At 40.9% G+C, this 25,248-nt stretch overlaps 1 protein-coding gene and 1 pseudogene across 1 annotated transcript; both read right to left on the bottom strand.

Moving 5' to 3' along the window:
* Positions 1-25,248, bottom strand: part of LOC130222042 (zinc finger protein 729-like) — a 632,497-nt pseudogene that overhangs the window by 78,127 nt on the left and 529,122 nt on the right.
* LOC130222032 (NLR family CARD domain-containing protein 3-like) lies at positions 3,982-24,811 on the bottom strand. Its single transcript, XM_056454648.1, has 11 exons — positions 24,767-24,811; positions 23,766-23,877; positions 23,208-23,315; positions 22,169-22,276; positions 16,323-16,407; positions 14,342-14,537; positions 12,466-14,260; positions 8,788-8,961; positions 6,802-6,975; positions 5,933-5,979; positions 3,982-5,330 (listed from the first exon to the last, which is right to left on the bottom strand). Exons 2-11 carry the CDS (start codon positions 23,807-23,809, stop codon positions 4,801-4,803), a joined length of 3,261 nt encoding a protein of 1,086 aa, XP_056310623.1. The 5' UTR covers positions 23,810-23,877; positions 24,767-24,811; the 3' UTR covers positions 3,982-4,800.

Genomic DNA, 25,248 nt, shown 5'->3' on the forward strand with positions numbered 1-25,248 from the left:
TTGTTTTAGTTACGTGTGTCAGCAACTCACTGGAGGCATATTACAGTTCACAGGCAGTAAATAACAGTCCAGTGGCCTAATGGAGGCTCGAACTCACGATCTTCAGATTATGAGACTGACACACTGCCTACTGCACCAATGAGGTATACTGCTGGAGCTTGGCAAGCTGTGAAACACCAGCTTCCATGTCATGGTGCTGCGATGTGGCTCCTAGGAGACAGCTCCACCCAAGAGTGCATGGCAGGATGGCCGAGCGGTCTAAGGTGCTGCGTTCAGGTCGCAGTCTCCCATGCTGGTGTGGGTTAGAATCCCACTTCTGACAAACCTGACCTTGGGCTGTGCGCTCAGGTTCAAGTCTATAACTCTCTGGCGCCATGTCCGAGTGAAATAATCTAGCTCCTGCTTATCTAACCAATCTTCTGTCTCGCTACAATCCAACTCGCTCTTTAAGATCTCAAAACTCAGGGCTTCTGGTAGTACCTAGAATAGCAAAGTCGAGTAAAGGAGGTCGAGCCTTCTCATTTATAGCTCCTAAACTCTGGAATAGCCTTCCTGATAACGTCCGAGGCTCAGACACACTCTCCCAATTCAAAACTAGATTAAAGACCTATCTGTTCAGTAAAGCATACACTTAGTGCACCACTTAGGGGGCTTCCACACAGGTTATGCATCTTGCTGATATACACTGTGAACATCAGCTACGCTAATTATTTTCTTTATTCTCCATTTCCACCTGGGGATACTCTTCCCGAGGCCCTCAGACTATGCAGAGTCACTGATTCGATCCAAGACCAACGACGAGACGATCCCAAGGTTTCCATATCCTGGACCTGGCCGAATCCTGAACAACTACTGCGATGGTCATGGAAGAGTGGAGAACATGAGACTGTTTCCTATGACGCTCCAGAGACAGACGAGTCTTCGCTGAGGCCAGCTTCCAGCCTCCGCCACTGAGACTGCAGCTCTGCACAAGACGTTTGGCCAGCGGAGAAATTAAAATGGTCGTGCCCAACTGAGCCTGGTTTCTCTCAAGGTTTTTTTTTCTTCACTTCCACCGTTAGTGAAGTTTTTTTTCCTTCTCCGCTGTCGCCACTGGCTTGCATGGTTCAGGATCTGTAGAGCTGCGCATCGTTGGATTTGCTCTTCAGTATTTGGACTCTCAGTAGTGATTATTAAACCACACTGAACTGAGCTAAACTGAACTGAACTTAAACACTACAAACTGAACTACACTGTTCCAATTTACTGTGACCTTTTTATGTGAAGCTGCTTTGACACAATCTACATTGTATAAGCGCTATACAAATAAAGGTGAATTGAATTGAATTGAATACAGTAACACTGACAAAGCTTGTGAACAAAACAATGGACGTGGGCTGTAACTCAAGTGCACCAAAAGAATTGTCTTGGAATGCCATGTAGTGGAATGTCTTGGAATGATGTTGATTTTTAAGGCAATGGGATTTGCAGGGCTTTTCGTCAAATCTTTGTACAACGTCAAGTCATGACATATGACGGATCCACATCGAACGTCAAGCAATAACGTGACAGGAATGGGAGCAACTTGCCATCATTGCTTCAGAGTCAGATGTTTTATTATTTTTTTTGTTTTTTAACAAAAGTTAAACACAATCAACATTTACATTCAGGCAATAAAACATGAATATTGAACAAAGTCCTTTGAACATAAATATTCCCATTTAAAAAGTCAAATCAAATACATACATTTTCGCATTCGTATTACAATAGTAAAAGAGAGCATTCCGATATACAGACATTCTTACTTTAAAAAGTTTACACACAGGTATTTTTCCATTTGTTTGACAATATTTCTTATGTTCCAAATTACTAATCTTGCAATAACTAAAATGAAATTAATTAAACTTGTATTATTAGCTTCTCCTTCATTAACCATTCCTTTTATTTTTTCAATAAAACATTCTAGCTCTTTGCATTTAAAGAATAAATGTATTATACCTTATCTTATTCATTACATACTTTACACCTTGCATCATTTGCCAAACCTATTTTTCACAATCTCATTTTACTCAATAAACAATTCTGTCTTAAAATATAATCAAAATTCTCTAAATTTGGACTCTTCCATCAAGCTCTCATATTTTCCCATATTTCTCTTTTTTCAATATTTGGGTATAATCTTTTCCAGTACTCTTCAGCTTTTGGTGAAACAAAAACATCTTTACATAAACAAGAATGAAACACAGGTCGATCTGAAACTCCCCCACTGCTGAGGCCAAGGTGAACTTCCTGAGAGTAAGACATTGGAAAAAAGGTTTAGGCTTATTTTATCTATAATATAGAGCACATTTGGATGATGGGAGGAAACCGGGAAACCCGGGGGAAACCCACGCAGACACGGGGAGAACATGCAAACTCCGCACAGAAATAATAGATAGCCCAGTGAAGACCCAACGCCATTAGTATTCTTGCAACAGTGCTAGTCACTTGGCCACCGTGGCGCCCATTCTGGATAAAGGTGGAAGAAGGGGAGAAGGGGGGTTTCTTCCAGACGAAGATAGTTGTAGTGAGGAAATGAGGATATATATAGTGACTTGGGATACTTTGATTGGAGGATCATGATTAGCTAATGTGGACCAGCTGGGTCAATTATGAGCACATGCTCCTCTCGAAATTAGTTTAAAATCAACTTCACTTCAAGATTTCACACTTAGCTCACGATTTATACATAGCTTGTTTGGCGTGCTGTCCCAGGAGAGAGCCCTGAGCTCAAGGGATCCTCGAGCCCAGGGCTCCCTCCTTTTACAGGGTGAGGGAAGATTGAGCTCAGGTTGATCTGAAACTTCCCAAAAAGCAAATGATAAACGCTCAGGACAGCAGCCACGTGTTTACATGGAAACTCCCCAAAGTGCAAAGAAAAAGTGCTATATCCAGCTGTTGAATATAATGTAAAGAACTGGTGAAGGGAGGGTGTGAAGGCCAGGGTAGGTTTGGTGGCTATGAAATGAACACAGCAGGCTAAGTTGGACTCCTGCAGGAGTCCGAGTGTGGCTATGAGTGAGGGTGGAGACTCGTGTGGGAGTTGGGCCTTAAGTGGGCCTTCTGTGGGAGTCAGTGCTTAAGAGAATGTTTGTGAGAGGTAATAGAGAAGGGCATGGAGTTGGCTGTTAAAGCGGAGGGAAGTAATTTGGTAGCGGAATCATTCGACGCTGCTGGGGGTAAAGAAAGGGGGGAGAAGCTGGAGGGAACATAAATGCTTTATAAGTTACTGTATGGAATATAGGACTAGTATGCAGCAGAAGCACTCCATGCTAGCAGGTAGCTAAACACTGGCATGGAAAAAGAAAGGGGAAGGCAGCTGGAATTAACACAGCTATAGTATACGAACAATAAAATATAGACATGAAACATACTAGTTAACTACTATGCATAATAAAATGCACTAAAGCAGAAAAACCAGCTGTAAATAACACTAATATGCTACAATTGCTATATATAATATACAAACGCAAAAAGATACTAATGCAGCGGGAGCCCATAACGCTGATAAGGGGAAAGAAGAGGGGAGAGCTGTTAAAGTAACAAGGTTAATATGCAAAATACATAATATCATAAACATGAAATGCTAATGAACTACTATGCAGACTAAACACTGTAATGCCGTAACTGGTGAATAACTATACACAATAAATAAACTGATGCAGGGGAAGCACTCGACAGGTGGTGAGGTGAGGCTCTTGCGAGAGCCAAAGCTCGTATTGACTCCTGCGGGAGTCAGAGCTTAGGGTGATGCTAAGGTGGAGAAAGGAGGTTGGATGAGAGTCAAAGAGAAGGAGTAAAAGCTGGGAGAAAACAGCAAAAGCACTCAGTGCTGGCATAGGAAAAGAAAGGGCAGAGCTGCTGGAAGTTACGTGATTATTATGCAGAAATACACAATATAATACACAAAATACTAATGGACTACTATGTAGAAAAAACATAATGTAGACATTTGTTTAATGACTATATGGAAAACAAATAAACTGGTAAAGCGGAAGCACTCCACACTGGAATGGGAAAAGAAAGAGGAAGGTGGCTGGAAGTAACACAGATATACTATACAATTATGCAAATGATACAATATAAGACACGAAAGATAATAGTAAACTACTATGCAGAATAAATGAATTAATTTCACTGCTCCAGAAAATTTATCATGAAGGAAGTTGATACACGATATATTCATATTAGTATGTCTTTTGTTGTCCGGTCCTTTATTGTCCTGAAGTTTGTCTGTTGTTGCTGCACTGTGTGCAATAAACAGAACTTGAGTGCTTTTTTAACCTTTACTTTACTTTAGGAAATGCTGCAGCCAGTCCTGTTGCTGCTCTTGGCTTGCAGCTGTCCATCGAATCACTCTTTGTGAGCATTTGTCAGAAAAAAAACACTACCATTTAAAGGTAGAATGTACGTATTAGTAAATGATGCAGATTGGTGTTACACTGATTCATCTTGTTAAATTCCATGCAACACTTTTGTAATATCATTGCTTTTTTCTCATATTACAGATCTGAACAAAAGAGGTCAGATGATTAGTCAAAAGACTGCTCAAGAACAGAAACGCTTGCTTGAAGAGATCCAGAGATACAACCGACAACAATATGGTGACCATGTGTGTTGTATGACACAGGTGTTGTATTAAGATGTATCTAACATATACACACACACACACACGCACACGCACACGCACACACACACACACAGTCTCTCTCTCATACACACACACACACACACACACTGACTGCTCCTGCAGAGGATTGTGGGTAAATCTCTCGTCAGTCTTCAGCTCAGTTTCACTGATGATCCAGAATAATAAAGCCCAAACCCAGGCCAGAGCGGCTCAGTGAATGTGGTCTGGACTGAGTGGATGAGGCTCATTGTGTCTCTATAGATGTTGTAGAAGATCAGAGTTCCTGCACTGTGATCCACAAACACTCCTATTCTCCTGCTGAGCGGCTTCACTGGGAGACAAGTGTGTGTGTTATTGTGTCTGAATGAGAAACTGGAGGAAAAGCAGCTCAAACTCCAGGACTGAGCATTATATCCAAACACACACTCAACACCTCGTCCCTTCCTCCTAGTGCTCTTATATGACACTGATATATCCACAGCACCATCTTCACTCCAGTCAGTCTCCCAGTAACAGCGTCCACACACACTCTCTCTGCACAACACCTGAGGATGATAATCAAATCTGTCTGGATGATCAGGATACGGCTGATTCTTCCACACACACTCCACCTCTCTGTTCTCCTCAGACAGAATGAGACGAGTGTGTGCTGTGTTTGGATCCAGTGTGAGGAAACAGACATCTGAACACAAGAACACACACATTTATAACCACAGCTGTGTGTGTGTGTGTGTGTGTGTGTGTGTGTGTGTGAGAGAGTGAGTGTCTGTGTGTGTGTGTGCGTGAAAGAGAGAGGGAGTGTGTGTATAACCACAGCTGTGTGTGTGTGTGTGTGAGAGTGAAAGAGAGAGCGTTTGCGTGTGCCTGTGTGTGTCTGTGTGTGTGAGAGAGAGAGTGTGTGCATGTATGCATGCGAGCGAGCGTGTGTGTGTTTGTGTGCGAGCAAGCGTGTGTGTGTGTGTCTGTGAGAGAGCGTGTGTGCGTGTCTGTGAGAGAGAGTGTGTGTGCGTGCGTGTGTGTGTAGTCCTACATTTGCGTAGTCCTGCTGTAATCCTCGTGTGTATGTGTGTGTGTGTGTGAGCATGCGTGTGCGTGCGAGCGAGCGTGAGTGAGTGAGTGAGTGTGTGTGTGTGTGTGTGTGTGTAGTCCTACATTTGTGCAGTCCTGCTGTAATCCTTGTGTGTGTGTATGTGTGTGTGTGTGTGCGTGTGTAGTCCTACATTTACGTGGTCCTGCTGTAATCCTCGTGTGTGTGAGAGTGTGTGTGTGTGTGTGTAGTCCTACATTTGCATGGTCCTGCTGTAATCCTCGCGTCTCCTCCATGATCCAGACTGTAAACACACACAGATGGAGAGAATGAGCTGTTTAGTTTCCCCCTCAGCTAATAAGCTAAAGCTAGCACTGAGCTGCTCAGCTACACGCTCCAAACTCTTCAGCTAAAACACACAACACTTGTTGGTTCCAGCCGGGATGCACAATGAATCTAACACAGTGCGTTCTTTTCCTCTGCTGTTGGTGAAGCGAGCGCAGATACTGCTCATGTTGATGGAGACACCCTGCTGCAACATTCATTTATTACAGTGATCACACTTAGCTTTGCCATCGTTCTTCAGCACATGCAGCCTTTGAGCACATGTTGCAGTCCATCTCTAAACTATGTTCAGATTATTAAAGCTGCTCGCCAGCGCCCAAGTTCCTGACAGATTAGCAAGTGAAAAATACACATGTGTGCACAGAGAAGAGGAATCCAGATGTTGATTTTAGAACAAGAGTCTAAACATTAATCCAAGTGTCTGATTCCAGAATCTGAATCCATCTTCAATCCCCAACCCTATTGCTGACCTGATATTGGAGGATTCTTCAGCACAAATGGAGGAAGAAGTTTCTCTGCTCAGCTCAAATGCTGAAACTGTACAGTGTGTCCCGCTTAATGTCACAACTGAGCCAATACACTCCAACATTTACAGAGGAGATTCATTTCACACTCAATGATTTGCTCTTCATAGACATGACTGGAATAGTCTACAAGCTGTATCTTCTGTCTGTCCTCACCCCATAACCCTCACAGAAAACTGAAGATCAGAAAAGAGCTTTCTAGTGTCTTTTTAAAGCCATTCAGTGGAAAAGCACAAAGCCAGTGATGCTCCACATACTTGAGTTTGTCCAGTGTGTAGTTTGGATCTTCCAGTTGTTCAGAGAGCAGCTTGACTCCTGAATCTCCTGGATGATTGTAGCTCAGATCCAGCTCTCTCAGGTGTGAAGGGTTTGAAGTCAGAGCTGAAGACAGAAAACCACAGCCTTCCTCTGTCACCATACAGCCAGACAATCTACAAACACAGCAATAGTCCACATCACACAGTTGGACAATCACACATCTCTTTGTGTTGTGAAGATGCTGACTGCTGTTTCTGCTCATGTCAACAGCAGTGATGAACACACACACACACACACACACACACACACACACACACCTACACACACACACACACACACACACATCCTGATTAGCTCTCCTTGTTGATCAAGCCCTCAACATCATCTGTAGAACTGTATATCAATAGAAATAAAATCACACCCCTGCACATTTGGGCTCCACATCTGGTAAGACTTCAGGGCTGTTCACACGGAAAGTGATGTTGAATGTTGACACCCACAGACAGTCACAACCTGCTAAAATTTTCAAAAAGTGAACTAAGACTGCAACTATTTGGGGAAATCTCTATAAAAGGTCTTCAAATATGATTTAGATTTAAAGGAATTGTTTTTCATCTTTAAAATAGGATTTATTCTTGTGTTTAAAGCTTTTGTCATTACGCTACTTCAGTGTCTCAGACTCATTCACAAATGATTATTAAATGCTGGATTAATGCACAAGAGAGTTTGGCCAACACGTTTTAGACCATTTCAAATATATATTATATGTGCACGCTGTATAAGTGCACATACAGCCGCTCAGCATAATGGAGTACAGCCCATTCTGAAAATCCAGATTTTCCTCCATTTCTCAGTCAATATAGGCAGTGTATTTTGGTGCATTTAAACAAAACAGATTTATTAAACAGAAATATTTATTACAATAATATTTTAGTCACCAAACATATTCAGAAATTGAAAGATAACACAATTAAATTCAGGCTAAATATTGCAAAAAACCCTACAAAATTTCAGCTGAATTCTTCCATTGTTTTGCTTCTCTTGATTTTTCCTCTTTTTTCATTTTGTATTGAATATTTTTCTAGAACATATAAATTTGAGTGGACCAGTTTTTGGAGCTTTATCATAAGTTATTTTGTTAGATGAGCTCCAGATTTGGCTAATCTATTGTATATCCACAAATATAATATTGTAGAGCTTCCTATTTAAAATATGAATTTAAATAGAGAGATTAGTGAGGGGTGTACTTATATATGCTGAGCACTGTATATTGTTCACCCAGAGTGTTTACATGGTCACACAGCAAGTCATACAACAAGCATTTAGTTTGGGCTAGCTGTTGCAGATGGACATTGCTGTACACTGCCCTTGATGGGTGAGTGGGGGAGTGTCTGTTGTCTCTCCAAGTGTGAATTATTCATGACCATTGTAACTCACGCATACCGCTGAGATCACCCAAAACAAACCCAACAAATCGTAGATCATTTGTAATGTTTTCTTTGAATGAGAGAACAGAATCATTTTCACATAATTGTGCAGTAAATATTCCAGCCTACAAGACTGCTCACTCTAAAGTCTTGTTCATGCACATTCAGTCTGGTTTTGGACCTTATTTCAGCTATTTTGTCCTCTAAAACCTACTAACCACACATAATATTTATTTCTAAAAAACACAAGCATGTACATCAATATTTCTCACATATTATTGTAGCACAGTTTGTGCTGAATACAAATAAAATACATGTTGGCCAGTACTATGAAAGAAGCAGCTGAAATAAGCACAAATGTCAGGGGTCCCAAAATCACCTCAGACCCCTGAGGGTTAACTACAGGTATAGTATGAGCAGTGTGAAACATAATTACTGATAAACCATAATTCCTGTTATCTGGGGTTTAGTATCACCCAGGGTTAACATGTTCAAGCATGAAAAGCCCTAATATGAAACTGTCTGACTGTAGTTATTGTAGAGTGGAGAATCATTTACCTCAGTGTCTCCAGTTTACAGTGTTGACTCTTTAGTCCATCAGAGAGAAGCTTCACTCCTGAATCCTGCAGGTCATTGTTACTCAGGTCCAGCTCTCTCAGGACACAGTTTGAGGATTGTAGAGCTGAAGACAAACTCTCACAGCACTGAACAGTGAGATAACAGCCCTGTAGCCTGTGTAGAGAACAAACAATATGCATATGTTGGTCTGGTGTGTTTAATAGTCTGAAGCACATCTGGCTGTAGTGACTGGTTTAACTTCACTAATTAGTGAGCACATCTGGTGAGTTTGAGCTTTTAATAGGATTTAGGTTATGCAAAGGTAATGGCTTCCTTCAGATGTCTGAATAGATGAAGAAATACTTTTATCAAAAGACGAGAAGATCATACACAAAGGTCCACAGATGACAGACAATAAAACACATCAACAAACTAAATAATAATAATTTCCTTTAGCACATTTAAAAGCTGCATATCAACAGACAAATAAAAGCAAACAGAGATACAGAAATATAGAAAATAAATACATCTATTTAGAAGTGCCAGTGATAAGGACTGCCTCACCTGTGAATGCTAAATTTAAGGACACAGTATATCTCTGTGCTCCAGCTGTTTATCCTGATCCACAGGATCTGCCCTGGTTTACTGTCCAGTAGTCCCTGCCTTGGCTTTGTCCTCCTTCCTGTTCACCTGTCTGTCAGTTTCCTCCTCACCATCTGTCCTGTACCCTGTCATGGTTTCATTAAACTACCTCTCCCCCATCAACCTTGTCCACTGTAACTCCTCCAGCTTGCTGAACTCACTCTTGTTTTGTGTTTTCCTCTGACGATCATCTGGAATCTGCTCCTAGAAGGGAGCTATGTCATGGTCCTGGTTGGCCTGTCCTTGTACTGTTGTGTTTTCCTTGTGTTCTCTGTGTCCTCCTCAGTTTTCCCCATGTTACTCTTGTTAGTTGCCCAGTTACTCTTCACCCCGGTTAAATTACTAGTCTCTGTGTGTTTAAGCTCCTCTGTTTCAGTCATTATGTGTTGATCAGAGTTTGCTGTATGTGTGTATGTTTCTCTTGTCTGTGTTTTCTGCTCTTCAGCTCTGTCATTTTCTTTGTGTATGGATTTTATTTAACATTAGAACTGCACCTAGATCCACCTCTTGCATTTGCTTTGCCTGCCTGCATGATTAGAGGAAGATATGATAAAGAAGAGGGCGGCACTGTAGTTCAGTGGTTAGCACTTTCAGCTAACAACAAGAAGGTTGCTGGTTTGAGTCCCAGCTCCAGTTTCCCCCACAGCGCGAATACATAAGGTATAGGTGAATTAGGTAAACAAAACTGACCAAAGTGTAGGAGTGTGTATGTGTATGAGTGTGTGTCTGTGTCAGTGAGTGCGTTTACATGGACACAGAGTTGGGCAAGCTACTAGAAAAATGTAGTGAGCTAAGCTATTAGCTACTCTACTTAAAATGTACCTTAACTACACTAAAAGCTACCCCCTGGGAACTGTAGCAAGCTAAGCTAAAAGCTACTTGGCAAAAGAGGCTTAGCTACATCTAAACTATTATTGCAATTTTCATTTTTAAATCATAGCAACTTAAATCCAAGTCAATCACATCTTAGTGATCAATAAAACTGTCAATGAAACATATGAGGCAGAATAGTTCAGTTCAGTTATTTACTGTAAATGATATGCTGTACTAAACAGAAACACACAGTATATAACAGCTAAAACAATCCAATAACACCAGGTGTTACACATTTAAAATACTATAGTCATTAATAGTAAAGGGAAATATATTGGAATAAGCATTATATATATACACTAAAGTATTTTTATTTTTTGAGCACAGCATCAGCAATTAAGTTATTGCATCTTAACATGTACTACTTGAGGTATGGTCATGAGGAAATAACTCCTCTCCTTCAGTCATCTTTCCATCAAGCAAGTTTCACCAGAGGTGGCAGTAATGCACCAAGACCTTTGTTGTCGAACACCGTAAAACAGGAAGAAGAAGAAGAAATCGTCATTCTCGCCATCATATGGATTTACTGTCATCGGCTAGACACCGGCCTCACAGCTCCGTGAGAGTCGGTGCCGTCACTTATTGATCTGCGATCGGTAAATGTAGCTTGTGTGGACGCTACTGCGCTACTTTACTAATAAAATAGCTTCGCTACTGAAAAGCTATTTGATTTAAAAGTAAGCTACTTTTACATTGATTTTTACATTTGATTTGTAAGTAGCTACGCTACCGCCATGCTACTGAGAAATGTAGTTAAGTACAAGTAGTGACGCTACTGCCCAACACTGCATGGACACCAATAATTCGATTTTAATGGGATTAAGACAATACTGTGATTAAGAATAACCATATAAACAGCGGTTTTTGATTAACTTTATCCGATTAAGGATAATCAAACTAAAGTGAAATTGAATTAAGACGTGTGGAGTATGCTGATTTTAGTCGCATTTTTAAAGTGTAGTACAGACATGTAAACATGAACTATTACCATCATGTAGGACTTATCGGCGCGTTTCAAACAGGATAGTCCACACACACACACACACACACACACACACACACACACACACACACACACACACACACACACACGGCTGTTTGACACTCTTTGCACCTACCGAGTCAGTGCAGACCACAGACGCCTGCATCGTGAAATGCAGAGGTTTTTTCTTCCGTTCAGCATGCGGTATGAAGTTCCATTAAAACAACACTCTTCCAGCAGTTCATAGATGCATCTAATATCTCGTTTGTCACAGGGGGCATGCAGGAAATGTTCCCAAATGAAAGTGAAAGTGCAAAACTGTACTTAAAGTCGACAAATTAAAAATAAAACACCTGAAATTACAGGAAACTCTGGAGAAAATGCGGATAGTGTGGTGACTTGATGACAATAATTGAATTATGTGCAACATGAAAGCAACTTATAATTCAAAAAGCAGCTGATGTAAACGCCTTAATCTTATTATTGTCTTAATTAGATTAAGGCAAATGATTCCATTACTGATGTCCATGTAAACGTAGTCAGTGTTACCTGATAATTATCAACATAGAGATGGGTCAAAATAGACAGAATGGAGAAAACAACATCAGTGTGATCATTCCACTCTTACCAGAAAGGACTTGTAAGGTGCTGTATCATTTTATAGCTGACTTGTGTGCAAATTCCGCTAATAGACAATGTAGTTTACTGGCTTATTTGCTGTTTCTTAAGAGATAGTTCTCCTAAACATTTACTCACCCTTAAGTGGTTCCAAACCTTTATGATCTTTTTATTCTGCTTAACAGATAATAGTCTTTTCATGACAGCTGAAAACCATTAGCCATTGACCTACATGGTAGGAAAAATAACTGTTGTCTAAGTCAATGGTTACAGGCTTCTTTCTACAGGCATTGTCTTTTATGTTTAACAGGAGAAACAAAGATTGAGAAAGGTTTATAACCCCTTGAGGGTGAGTAAAAAATTGTACATTTATTTTTTGGGTAAACTACCCCTTAAACAACCACTGCCAAAACCTGAATCTAAACGTTATTTAAAAACAGTAAAATATTAAATAAGAAACAATTATTAATGTATTTTCAAGTGCAGATGATATCACTATTGTGCATGTTCATTAACATGATATACTATTTTATTTAATTTGAGAAAGAAGCACTTTGACTTACTGAGCTCTTTTGGAGGATTTGATGACTGCTGATAGTCTGATGAGACACTCGTCTGATCTCTGGAATTTCTGAAGCTCAAACTCCTCCAGCTCCTCCTCTGAGGTCAACAACACAAAGACCACAGCAGACCACTGTGCAGGTGAAAGGCAAGCAGACGACAGACTTCCTCTACTAAGGTGAGACTGAATCTGTTTCAGCAGAGTTTGATCATTCAGTTCATTCAGACAGTAAAACAGATTGATGGATCTCTCTGGAGACAGATTGCCTTTAAGTTTCTTCTTGATGTATGCAATTATTTCCTCTTTGCTCTGGTCACTGTCATCCTCCTGTGTCAATAGGCCGCGTAAGAGTTGTCGATTGGACTGGAGTGACAGACCGAGAAGGAAGCGAAGGTAAAGGTCCAGATGTCCATTCTCACTTTCCAGAGCCTTGTCCACTGCAGTCTTCAGCAAATCAATCATACATTTAGTTTTGCTTATGTGTATAAAAAAACATCCATGCTTCTTGTTGATGTCTAGAAACAGATGCTGATAAAGGGCTGCAATGAACTCCTGAATGCTCAAGTGAAGAAAGCAGTACATGGTACCAAGAATGATTCCTGTCTCCTCCTTAAAGATCTGGGTACACATGCCTGAGTACACCGATGCCTTATCGTCAATGTCACAGTCTTTCAGATCGCTCTCATAGAAGATCACATTGTTTCTTTCCAGCTGCTGGAAGGCCAGTTTCCCCAGTGAAAGGATGACGTTTGGATCCCAGGAGACATCTGGTGTGTTTTCTTCATCATACTTTCTTCTGCTCTGCTGGATCTGAAAGCGGAGAAAGTGTGTGTACATCTGTGTCAGAGTCTTGGGAGATTCCTGCAGTGTTTCAGAATTAGCCCTGTGTTTCAGTTCAGTATTTCTGTTCTCCTTCAAAATATTCTGGAGAACAGTGGCTGAAATCCAGCAGAAGACTGGGATGTGGCACATAATAAAGAGGCTCTTTGACTGTTTAATGTGATCAATGATTTCTCTGGCCTGATTCTGATCTGTGAGTCTCTTTCTGAAGTACTCATCCTTTTGGGCATCACTGAATCCTCGTATCTCTGTCAACCGGTCGATACAGTCAGCAGGAATCTTACTGGCAGCTGCTGGTCTGCTGGTTATCCAGATGAGAGCAGAAGGAAGCAGATTTCCCTTGATGAGGTTCGTCAGGAGAACATCCAGAGAGACTGCTGAAGATACATCACGACACGTCTCATTACCAGCAAAGTTCAGAGGAAGACGACATTCATCCAATCCATCAAGGATGAAAAGGACTTTGAATCGTGTGCTTCTTGTAAGGTTCAGTCCTTTAGTCTCTGGGAAAAACTGAGTTATGAGGTCTTTTAAACTTTGTTTTTTCTTCTCCATTAAGTTCATCTCTCTAAATGGAAGAGGAAATATGAAGCTGATGTCTTGATTTTCTTTTCCTTCAGCCCAATCCAGAACAAACTTTTGCACAGAGACTGATTTCCCGATGCCAGCAACTCCTTTTGTCAGGACAGTTCTGATCTGCTCGTCTTGTTCAGGTGCTTCAAACAAATGTTTGCATTCAACCTGTATCTCTAGTGACTGATGACGTCTGGAAGCAGCTTCAACCTGTCTGATCTCATGTTCAGTGTTGACCTGTTCACTCTCACCCTGAGTGATATAGAGATCTGTGTAGATGTTATTCAGAAGTATGGAGTCTCCTTGCTGAGCAATTCCTTCAAACACACTTTGATATTTCTTCTTCAGGCTACATTTAAGCTGATTGATTAAGAACAGCTCGCCTAAACACAGGAGCAAAGAAACATATTTATTCTTGACTTATTTGTAAGTGACAGTCTGACAGATGGCCATGAGTCTCTTACCCTCGAGAGTATCAGCAACTTGATCTTGCTTCATCTCTCTCAGGAAGAAAAGTGTGAGATCAAGAGCTGCTTCTGTGATTCTGCTTCTGTTCTCATTAAAGTCCTTTACAAACTCTTGACTGTTTTCTTCATGTAAGATTTTCTTAAATTTCTCCAGTTCATTCTTCAGAAATCTGATCATTTTGCTCTCAAGATTCTACGATTGAAGAAACGAGAACAACATTTAACCAAACCATTCACACACAGTTGTAGATCCACAACTTGCTTAATAATCAAAAATACATTATAATACATGATACTATGAGTCTGTTAAATGCTTGATTCTGATTAGCTGATGAATATTCAAAGGTTATTTTCAGATAAACACACAGTTAAAGTAGATCCAGGCTGGTTTTGAGCACATTACACTAAGGGGGGGGTCGCACACCGGATGCGCAATGCAGCACACAAATGACAGCTGGAAGTATCACACACCAGACGCACACATTCACATGTTATTAAAAATGAAATTTCACAGCTACAAAGGACAAAAAAAACACTACACAGTCTTTGGATAAGATGTTTAAGAGACTAGTCCTACACACAGGAGCAGTTTGAGAACAAATACCTGACAAATGTCTGAAACCCAACATCTGAACGGCTGTGGAAACCAGAGTCTAATAACATCTAAACAAAGACATCTCTGCTAAATTTGGACTGTCAGTGAAAATCTAATAGACGTCTAAGATTAGCCCTACTCTAGACTAGTCATCAAATACACATGAATGAACACATATGTGAAAAGTTTTGCTAATTTAGTGTCTTTGTTGCTTCATTTAGCAACTTTTCAGACTTTTCCAGTAACAAGATGTCAAAAAAGTGACAAATCTTTTCTTTTCTGGAGTCACTGGAGATTTTGGAGACTCTGACGTGTCTGTACGGTACCGTTTCTGCTCTTCTCAATGAGCAGGAATTTCCAGCCATTTCAAAGCACCAACTGCAAATTATTTAGCAACTTTATTTCCAAACAACTTCTGGACCTCGAGAGTGTGAGGTGTTTCCCTGGTACAGTCAGATCTCTGCTTCTGTTTCAAATTTGATCAGTTTAATATTTGGCAGCAGTTATTGAACTTGTGTGTTTATCATGTCAGAGAGATTACTGTACACAACATAGGTTTGGGAGGAGTCAGATTTTCCATCATGGCTAATCAATCCTTGTCACATGGCTATATAAGCAGCAGCCATTACACAGCTGACAATTTTAACAGATGCAGATATGCAAATTTATGCATACATCACCTAATGACACCTAGTACATTTATAATTACAACAAAACTAGAAGTTCTTATTAAATGAGTAAAACTGACAGGAAGTCGTTTCTCTTTCTGTGTCTTCTGTCAACATGATTGGCAAACATGTCAGAGAAAACAGCTGAATCTTAAGGAGCTAACTCACATCTCTTGTGCACATGGTAATGCTTACAGGGGCATAATATTGGATGCTCGGTGGATTTATTGACAAAGTAGTCATGCTTGAATTTGAAATATTCAATAATCGTGATATTTCAAGATTTTGCATCGTCGACAAAATTCTGACAATTTTGCTAATATTTGATGTATCGCCGAACCCTACTCATGACTAATGTACATTCGTTATTATATATCATGTATAATATTACATCTCATTATTTACAATAATATTCCCTCAACATTTATAGCATAGTTCTGTATAGCTCAAAATAAGCTGCTGCATGAATAAATTAGATTGTAATAGTGAATCCCTGCAGATAATGTGATATGAAATAATTTTCGCCATGTTGAAAATTAAGTAACGATCACAAGAAAACAAGAAAGAAAAAATATTTTAATGCATGGCCCTCCATAGCTTAAGACAGTTCAAGCAGGTTACAAGATTCAGTTCTCTACAGTCTTGTGAACAAATATTTCTGTGTTTCAGGGAGTTATTTCAGTGACTTTAATTAATCAAAATTAGTTTTTCCCACCTGGAAGATCCACTGGAGATTGTCTGTGAAGCTCTTGTGCCTCCTGTGAGTCTCGTTTCCTGAATCTGATAACTCATATTCAACACTGTTAACAGATAAAACTACTGTAATTATACATTTAGAGGCAAACATTTCAGGAACGGGGTTTGAACCCGGGTCTCCAGTGTCAAGAGTGCTTAAACACTCAGCCACAGGTGGATAATGAACCCAGAAGCGAGACGGTACTTGCACTGTGAGAGATCTATTTATAAAAAACAAAAATCCAAGTTTGGAACAAAAAATGCAGAGATAAAATAAGACTTAGTTAACGGAGGAACACAAAGGCCAACTGGCAAAATATCTCTGAAAAACTAGAGCAGGAGAAATGTATCCAGAAAACAAAGAAAAAGGCTAAGTCACATAGCACTCTGACAAAAACAGACTTTAAGAAAGCAGGACAACAATACCAACAATAACCAAGCAAAGAAACAGGGGAAACAAGACAACTTAAATACACAGGACATAACCCCCCCCCCCCCCCCCCCCCCCCCCCCCCCCGCCCCCTTCTAGGAACGGCTCCTGACTCGCTCCAGACCTTAACCTAAGTGAGTGAAAGTCTCGAATCAGATTGGGGTCCAAAATATCTTTGGCCCGAACACAGGAGCGCTCCTCGGGACCATAGCCTTTCCAGTCCACAAGATACTGCCGGGATCTATGCACTTGACGGACATCCAGTATTCGGCGGACTGTGTAGGCTGGCTGGCCCCCAAAGTAACGAGGAGGAGGAGGAGGTCTATCTGTCACGGAAAAGGGAGAAGAAAAAACAGGTTTAAACAGAGAGACAGTGGGATGGAAAGTGGGATTTATTTTTTAGGATTTGGGTAAGTATAGACGGTAGGTAACAGGGTTGACTTTCCTGGCAATCTTGAAGGGGCCAATGTACTTCTGGGAGAGTTTCCTTGACTCCAACCGAAGGGGAATGTTTTTTGTGGAGAGCCAGACTCTTTGCCCAGGACGCAGAATGGGTGCCGCTCTGCGTCTGCGGTTGGCCTGATGCTGGTACTGTTGGGAGACTTTGAGCAGCTTGAGGCGGACCTTCCTCCAGGTCTGACGGCAACGTTTAATGAACTGGAGAGCCGAGGGAACTGCCACTTCTACCTCCTGCTCAGGAAACAGTGGTGGAGAATATCCAAACTGGCACTCGAATGGAGACATGCCTGTTGCAGTTGAATGCAGCGTGTTGTGAGCGTATTCCGCCCACATGATAAACCGAGACCAAGAAGTAGGGTTGTTAGCTGCCATGCACCTTAAGGTAGTCTCCAGGTCCTGATTGAGCCTCTCTGTCTGGCCATTAGATTCAGGGTGGAACCCCGAAGATAGACTCACAGTAGCACCCAGGGATTGACAGAAGGCTCGCCAGAATCGAGAAGAGAATTGGGGTCCTCGATCTGATACAATGTCTTGTGGTACACCAAAGACCCGGAATACATAATTCATGATGAGCTCAGCAGTTTCTTTAGCAGAGGGTAGTTTGGGTAGGGGAATGAATCGTGCTGCCTTGGAAAGTCTGTCTACAATGACTAAGATGGTAGTGTTCCCCTGAGATAAGGGTAGTCCAGTAATGAAGTCCATCGAGATGTGTGACCATGGTCTGTGAGGTATGGGGAGTGGGTGTAGGTGTCCCTGGGGTGAACAGTGAGGGACCTTACTCTGGTTGCAGGTAGGACAAGCTTTAACAAAAGTAGCAACATACGTTTTGATAGTGGGCCACCAAAACCATCTCAGGAGGAACTCGAGAGTGAGAGAAGACCCAGGATGACAGGTAAGTTGTGAGGAATGCCCCATTGAAAGATCTTAGCTCTTACAGCTTTAGGGACAAACAGACAATTATTTGGTCCTCCTCCAGGATCAGGTTCTTGGTCTTGGGCCTTCTTTACCATGCTCTCCATGTCCCACTGGATAGGGGCAATGAGCTTACACCTGGGTATGATCGTGGCAATGCCATCTTCCTGAGTAGATTTAACGTAAACTCTGGACAGAGCATCTGGTTTCAGGTTTTTAGAGCCTGGCCGGTAAGTGAGAGTGAAATGGAAGCGGTTGAAGAATAGGGACCAACGTGCCTGGCGGGGGTTGAGTCGCTTTGCCTGTTGGATGTACTCAAGATTCTTGTGGTCGGTGAGCACTTCGAAAGGGAGTTTGGCACCCTCCAGCCAGTGTCTCAATTCCTCCAGGGCTAACTTGACGGCTAGTAACTCTCGGTCACCTATGTGATAGTTCCTCTCAGTGGAAGTGAGGCGGTGGGAGAGGAATGCACACAGATGCAACTTGTTGTCATCTCCTCTCTGGGATAATACTGCCCCAACACCTACATCTGATGCTCTCTGGGTTGGGAAGGAGAAGGATAGGTGCCGAGGTGAAGCGACTCTTGAGGTTGTTGAAGGCCAGTTCGGCCTCTGGCCCCCATAGAAAACCTGCTGGGTTACCCTTGGTGAGAGCAGATAATGGGGCCGCCACAGTACTAAAGTTCATAATAAATTTCCAGTAGAAATTGGCGAAACCCAGAAAACGCTGTACTTCCTTTACAGATGAAGGGGAAGGCCAATCTTTAACTGCCTGGACCTTTTGTGGATCCATCTGAATTCGTCCAGGTTTGACAACAAACCCCTGGAACTTAACTTGGGACACATGAAATTGGCATTTTTCAGGTTTTACGTATAAGTGGTTATCAAGGAGGCATCTGAGAACCTTACTGACATGTTGTACATGCTCTTGGAGGGAACTTGAGAAAATGAGAATGTCATCCAAGTAGACGAACACAAACTTGTTGAGCATATCTCGGAGGACATCGTTAATAAGAGCTTGAAAAACAGCAGGGGCATTGGTGAGACCGAAGGGCATGACCAGATATTCATAGTGCCCAGTGGGTGTGTTAAAAGCAGTCTTCCACTCGTCTCCTTGTTTAATGCGCACGAGATGGTAGGCGTTGCGCAAGTCAAGCTTTGTGAAAATGGAGGCTTCTTGAAGAATTTCAAATGCGCTGAACATGAGAGGCAAGGGATAGTGATTGTGGACTGTGATTTTATTGAGACCCCTGTAATCAATACAGGGGCGAAGTCCACCATCTTTTTTTCCTACAAAGAAAAAACCAGCGCCTGCAGGAGAGGTGGATGGCCGGATAATCCCTGCTGCAAGAGATTAATCTATATAGTTATCCATGGCAGTTCGTTCGGAGAGAGAAAGTGAAAAAATACTGCCTCTAGGGGGGCAGGAATCTGGGAGCAACTCAATGGCGCAGTCATAGGGGCGGTGGAGGGGGCAGGGAGGTAGCTCTCCTTTTGCTGAAGACAGCCTTAAGGTGGTGGTATGAAGCTGGAACTAGAGACAGATCAAGGGGTTCTTGAGACTCGAAAAAAGGTTTGAGGGGTTTTTGACTCAGGCAGGTGGGTTGGTACGTGGGACTCCAATTTAAAAACTGTGCTAGTGGGCCAATCAATTTGAGGGTTATGCTGAAGCAGCCAGGGGTGCCCAAGGATAACGGGAAACTCTGGTGAGTGTATCAAGTGAAAGCAAATCTTCTCTTGGTGCTGACAAACAGATAGACCCAGGTGGGAGGTGAGTGACTTCTCCTGGACCTAACGGTCTACCATCCAGAGCAGTGACAGATAGCGTGTCAGGAAGGGGATTGTTAGGAATTTTGAAGTTTCTGGCTAAGGTGAGATCAATGAAATTTCCAGCAGCCCCGGAATCTACAAAGACCTGAAGTTGGCATTTCTGGTCTGCCCACGTGAGCGTGATGGGGAGAAATAACCCAGATTTGGAGGGTACGGTACTGACTGTAGCTCCCGTTACAGTCCCCTCTTGCCTGTACGGAGCTGAGCATTTCCTGAGAGCTGAGGGCAGGTAGACCGAAAGTGACCAGGCAGACCACAATATAGGCAACATCGCTCTCTCATGCGGCGCTCTCTTTCAGTAGGAGTGAGACGAGTTCTACCCAACGGCATGGGTTCTAAAACTTCTTGAGCAGTTTGTAAAGTTTGAGGGGATGTTTGGGTGAAAAATGGTGTGGGGGCTGAGGAACAGTTCAGCTTCCTTTCCCTCAGACGATTATTGAGGCGAATAGCTTGGTCCATCAAAGTCTTAAGGTTCAGAGCAGGTTCTCTGGTAGCTAGGTCTTCTTTAATTACCTCCGACAGCCCATTTTGAAAGCAGACCATAAATGCCTCATTATTCCAGCCACTCCCTGCTGCAACAGTTCGGAAATGGATGGCATATTCGGCCACACTACCACTACCTTGTTGAAGGGTGAGGAGTTTCTTAGAGGCTTGCTGGCCACTGTGGGGGTGATCAAAAACCCGCTAAAATTCCTCTTCGAAGGCCGCAAAACTTGAACAGAATGGAGCCTTAGCTTTCAAAACTGCAGTGGCCCATGAAAGAGCCTTACCAGACAGCAGGGTGATTACATACGCAATCTTAGCCCGATCTGAAGGGAAGGTAGATGGCTGTAATTCAAAAGTTAAAGCACATTGGGTGAGGAAACCATCGCATACACTAGGATCACCTGAGAAGCATTGAGGTGGTGGCAGTCGAGGTTCCGTCAGTGGAGAGGTTACTCGAGTCTCTGCATTGGGTACTGAGGCTACAGGGGAGGCAGGAGTAGGGCTGGAAGGTAACCTGTCGAAAAGCTGACGAATAGAAGTCATTATGTCGGAAAGTACCTGCGAATGTTTGGCCATGAGTTTTTCTTGCTGCACTAGGGCTTGCTCATGTCGCTGGACCGTAGAAGCCTGCTGGGCTACTGTGGCAAGAAGACCCTGAGGACTGTGTGACTCTGGGTTCATGTTTGGTCTTTAACTTGGTTATTATGTCAGGGACGGGGTTTGAACCGGGTCTCCAGTGTCAGAATCTGAGTGCTTAAACACTCAGCCACAGGTGGAGAATGAACCCAGAAGCGAGACGGTACTTGCACTGTGAGAGATCTATTTATAAAAAACAAAAATCCAGATTTGGAACAAAAAATGCCGAGATAAAATAAGACTTAGTTAACAGAGGAACAAAAAGGCCAACAGGCAAAATATCTCTGAAAAACTAGAGCAGGAGAAATGTATCCAGAAAACAAAGAAAAAGGCTAAGTCGCATAGCACTCTGACAAAAACAGACTTTAAGAAAGCAGAACAAGACTTAAGATAACGAAGGGCTAGTATCAACAATAACCAAGCAAAGAAACAGGGGAAACAAGACAACTTAAATACACAGGACATAACAGGACACATGTGAAAACAATCATGTAATTACTGAACTCAAACACATGGGGAGAAATGAGGACATCTAGTGGAGAAACAAAATCATAACATGTAAAAAAACTAAAGTCATAAAATGACAGATCCTGACAAAACAGAGACAGATATTCATTCATTCATTTGCCTTCAGCATGGTCCCTTATTTATCAGGCGTCACCACTGTGGAATTAACTATTCCAGCATATGTTTTACACAGTGGATGCCATTCCAGCTGCAACCCAGTACTGGGGAAATACCCATACACGCTTCAAGAGTTCACACTTAGCTGATGATTGATTATAAAGCTTGTTTGGCATGCCAAATGGAGAGAGCCGTTTGTAAGGCGAGAGGGGAGTTTGAGCTCAGGTAGATCTGGAAAACTCTATATGGAGAAATATATATGTTTTAAATTGACATGGAAATATAAATTTATGATTTACTGAAAATACTCGGAGTAAAAATCTGTTGTCTGTAAATGTTTTAATGAGCCACTAAAGTCATTCAGGAATGACTCACTTTACTGAACCGTTGGTTCACAATAACATGTTTGAAACAGTCCATGTGTGTCCAATAATGTCAAACACAAAATACCTTTGGGCAGATGATGGTGTTCTCTCTCTGAACTTCGATGGATTCAACTCTTTAGACTGGTCACTCTTCAGAGACACAGAGCTGGACACACATGATCCTGATCTCACCCTGAAGACACAAACACACCGGAGGAAAAGGAGCATCACAACCTGCTGCAGTCTCTCTTATAAACAGTACAGGGCACATGATTTTATCTTCCTGGACTTCATTTCCCATCAGCCCCTGTGCTCCTGATTGTCTCTTTGTAACACAATTAGCTAATAGGGAATTATGAATGATTAATTATCTGTTAGTGCTATACCTTTATTCTTCACTTGTATTGCCTCTTCCTGTACCAATTGAATGCGTGTTAGATTAGTTCAAGTGTTCAGTGGAGTTAATGAAGCATTACTTGTGTCACATTTCAAATTGTTCATTATTTTCTCATAAATGGAGTCCCTACTCTAGCTGAATACTCTAACTTATATTGCATTGTAAGGTTGTGTTCATTTAGCTCGTGTTTTATTTTATTTCTGTCTACAGTTTAACAAGGAAAAACTGAGGTTTAGTTGTGATTTTTCATTACATTTATATCAGCCTATATTAAACAGGTCTAATAATAGTTGGAAACGTGGCTAACGGGGAGATTTGGTGTAAGATCACTTTCATTAGGCTAACCCTCCCAATATTGAAAAGTAATCATTAAAATCTTTAAAAAGGTAATAATAATAGTTTTATGATCTCAAATATTAATGTGGCTGAATTTGCAGGATAAGATTTTTTTTATTTAATAGATGCTGAACATCAATCCTCTGGCTTGTGACTCAAAACTTTATATGACAAAGAGGATATTTTACTACCAGAGTTTATTCAGATGTAGATAAATGTTTAATGGTCAGATATCTGTCTTTATCAGGAGTGTGGATGAATTCAAGAAAATGATATAACACCGTTCTTGTGTTTCTAAAATATTTTGAAAGTTGTGTAAATATAAAAAAAAAATGTCCTAACAAATACTGAAACAGTCCATGTGTGAGCAATATTGTAAAACACAAAACACCTTTGAGCAGATGATGGTGTTTTCTCTCTGAACTTTGGTAGATAACCACCTTTAGACCAGTCACTCTTCAGAGACACAGAGCTGGACACACATGATCCTGATCTCACACTGAAGACACAAACACACCAGAGGATTAAAACACACCTGAAGAAGAAATGTCAGTCTCTTTTAAAAAGGTTTGTGTAGTTTAATTCAGCACAAACTAATAGTTGACTGAAGGTCTGTGTGATCAGGTCTGCTACACCGGAATCATGGGTAAACAAACGAGTGATGTGCTGCTTTCTCATTCTGCACAATCTCAGCTTCACTGAAAACACATTTGACTCTAAAACCTTGTGATGGAATCTGTAGAGTAAAAACTGACCACAGAAACCAGATGAGGAGATATAAAATACAAAATATAACTTTGTCTCTATAGAAATTAATTTAATCTCAGAGTCTGAGAGACAAAAATATTTAAACATTTCCCTTCACTGAACTATACACTGTAGGTTTAACATGCACAGTCGTGTTAATTTTAATTTTTGATCTCATTTGATCTAAAAACAGAGTCAATACCTGTGTTTCTCTGAGAGAGAGTCCTTTACTCGCTCCTCTGCCATACTGCAGCTAAAACACCAATGCAGACATTAGCAGAGCTTTGAGAAAACAATCAGCCGCTGACCATCACCTGGAGATGACAATATACTGAGATTAAGAACATCACACTTTATAGCAATCAATGCTGACTTCACAATCAAGACCTTACTGAAACAGACCACATGATGAGGGACACCACAAACTGACTTTCAGCCATTTCACTGCAGATATATATATATATATATATATATATATATATATATATATATATATATATATATATATATATATATATATATATATATATACACACTGATTAACATTAATGCATATATACACACTGATTAACATTAATATATATATACACACACTGATTAACATTAATGCATATAAACACACTGATTAACATTAATGCATATATACACACTGATTAACATTACTATATATATACACACTGATTAACATTAATGCATATATACACACTGATTAACATTAATGCAGTTGGTTTAACCCCTGATCTGACACCTCAGATATTTCAGATTTGATCATTTGATATGTATGTGTCTGTTTTAGACAACTATTAACCTATTATTATTATTATTTAATTATTTATTAGCTTAGTTAGTAGTTAGTTAGTACTAAAATGTTACCAGTTAAATGCAGTTTAAGGATCATCCGCATTCTTCCTGTTTACTGAAGCTCTGCTTTCACTTTCGATTTCGCGTCTCTGTTTAAAGTTTGTTTTGTGCTGAATGATGTGAAATTATCGAGTCAACCTGATATAGAAGAGCACAAACACGTTTAAGGGATAAAAATAACCCATTTTATTGTTCAAATGACCGTGTTTGAACCGTGTTTAATCAGCATTTGAGCTTCAGGAGCAGACAGTCCTATAAATCACGCTTATAAACACGCTTATACACATATAAACCCCTTCATCATCTCCACAAATAAGCGTAATGTAGAAGCATTAAACTTACAAGCAGAAGTACAGACGCTCTTGTGCAGCAGGAACACAACTTGAGCTCTTTGACGCTTTCGGTTTGTCAACTTCTTCTTCTTCAGTATTTTGGCGGTTGTCAAACTTATTTGTTGTTGCTTTACCGCCTCCTGCTGGACTGGAGTGTGGAACAGGAGTCTGACATGGAGGGAAACGAGAAAAACAAATCACACTATAAAACCAAAGGAAAACTGTGTTTAAACATAAAATTAAATTGTAAATTCGTTCTAACAGCCTAGTTTCTTTCAGATGTGAATTATTAAAGCCTCCATATGCTGACCCCAGTATATTTTCCAGAGTAAATGTAAGACTATGTCTAATAATACTTCTCTTAATATCTTTTCTTTCATATTCATAATCTTGACATTCTGTTATTATGGGTTAAAATGTGTGCTTATCTATTTAAACAGTGTCTTGTTTAGTCCTGTATGTGCTATTCTGAGACGGTTATGATAATTTCCT

Source organism: Danio aesculapii, chromosome 4 (genome assembly GCF_903798145.1).
Source record: "Danio aesculapii chromosome 4, fDanAes4.1, whole genome shotgun sequence".
In the NCBI taxonomy this organism is placed as follows: Eukaryota; Metazoa; Chordata; class Actinopteri; order Cypriniformes; family Danionidae; genus Danio; species Danio aesculapii.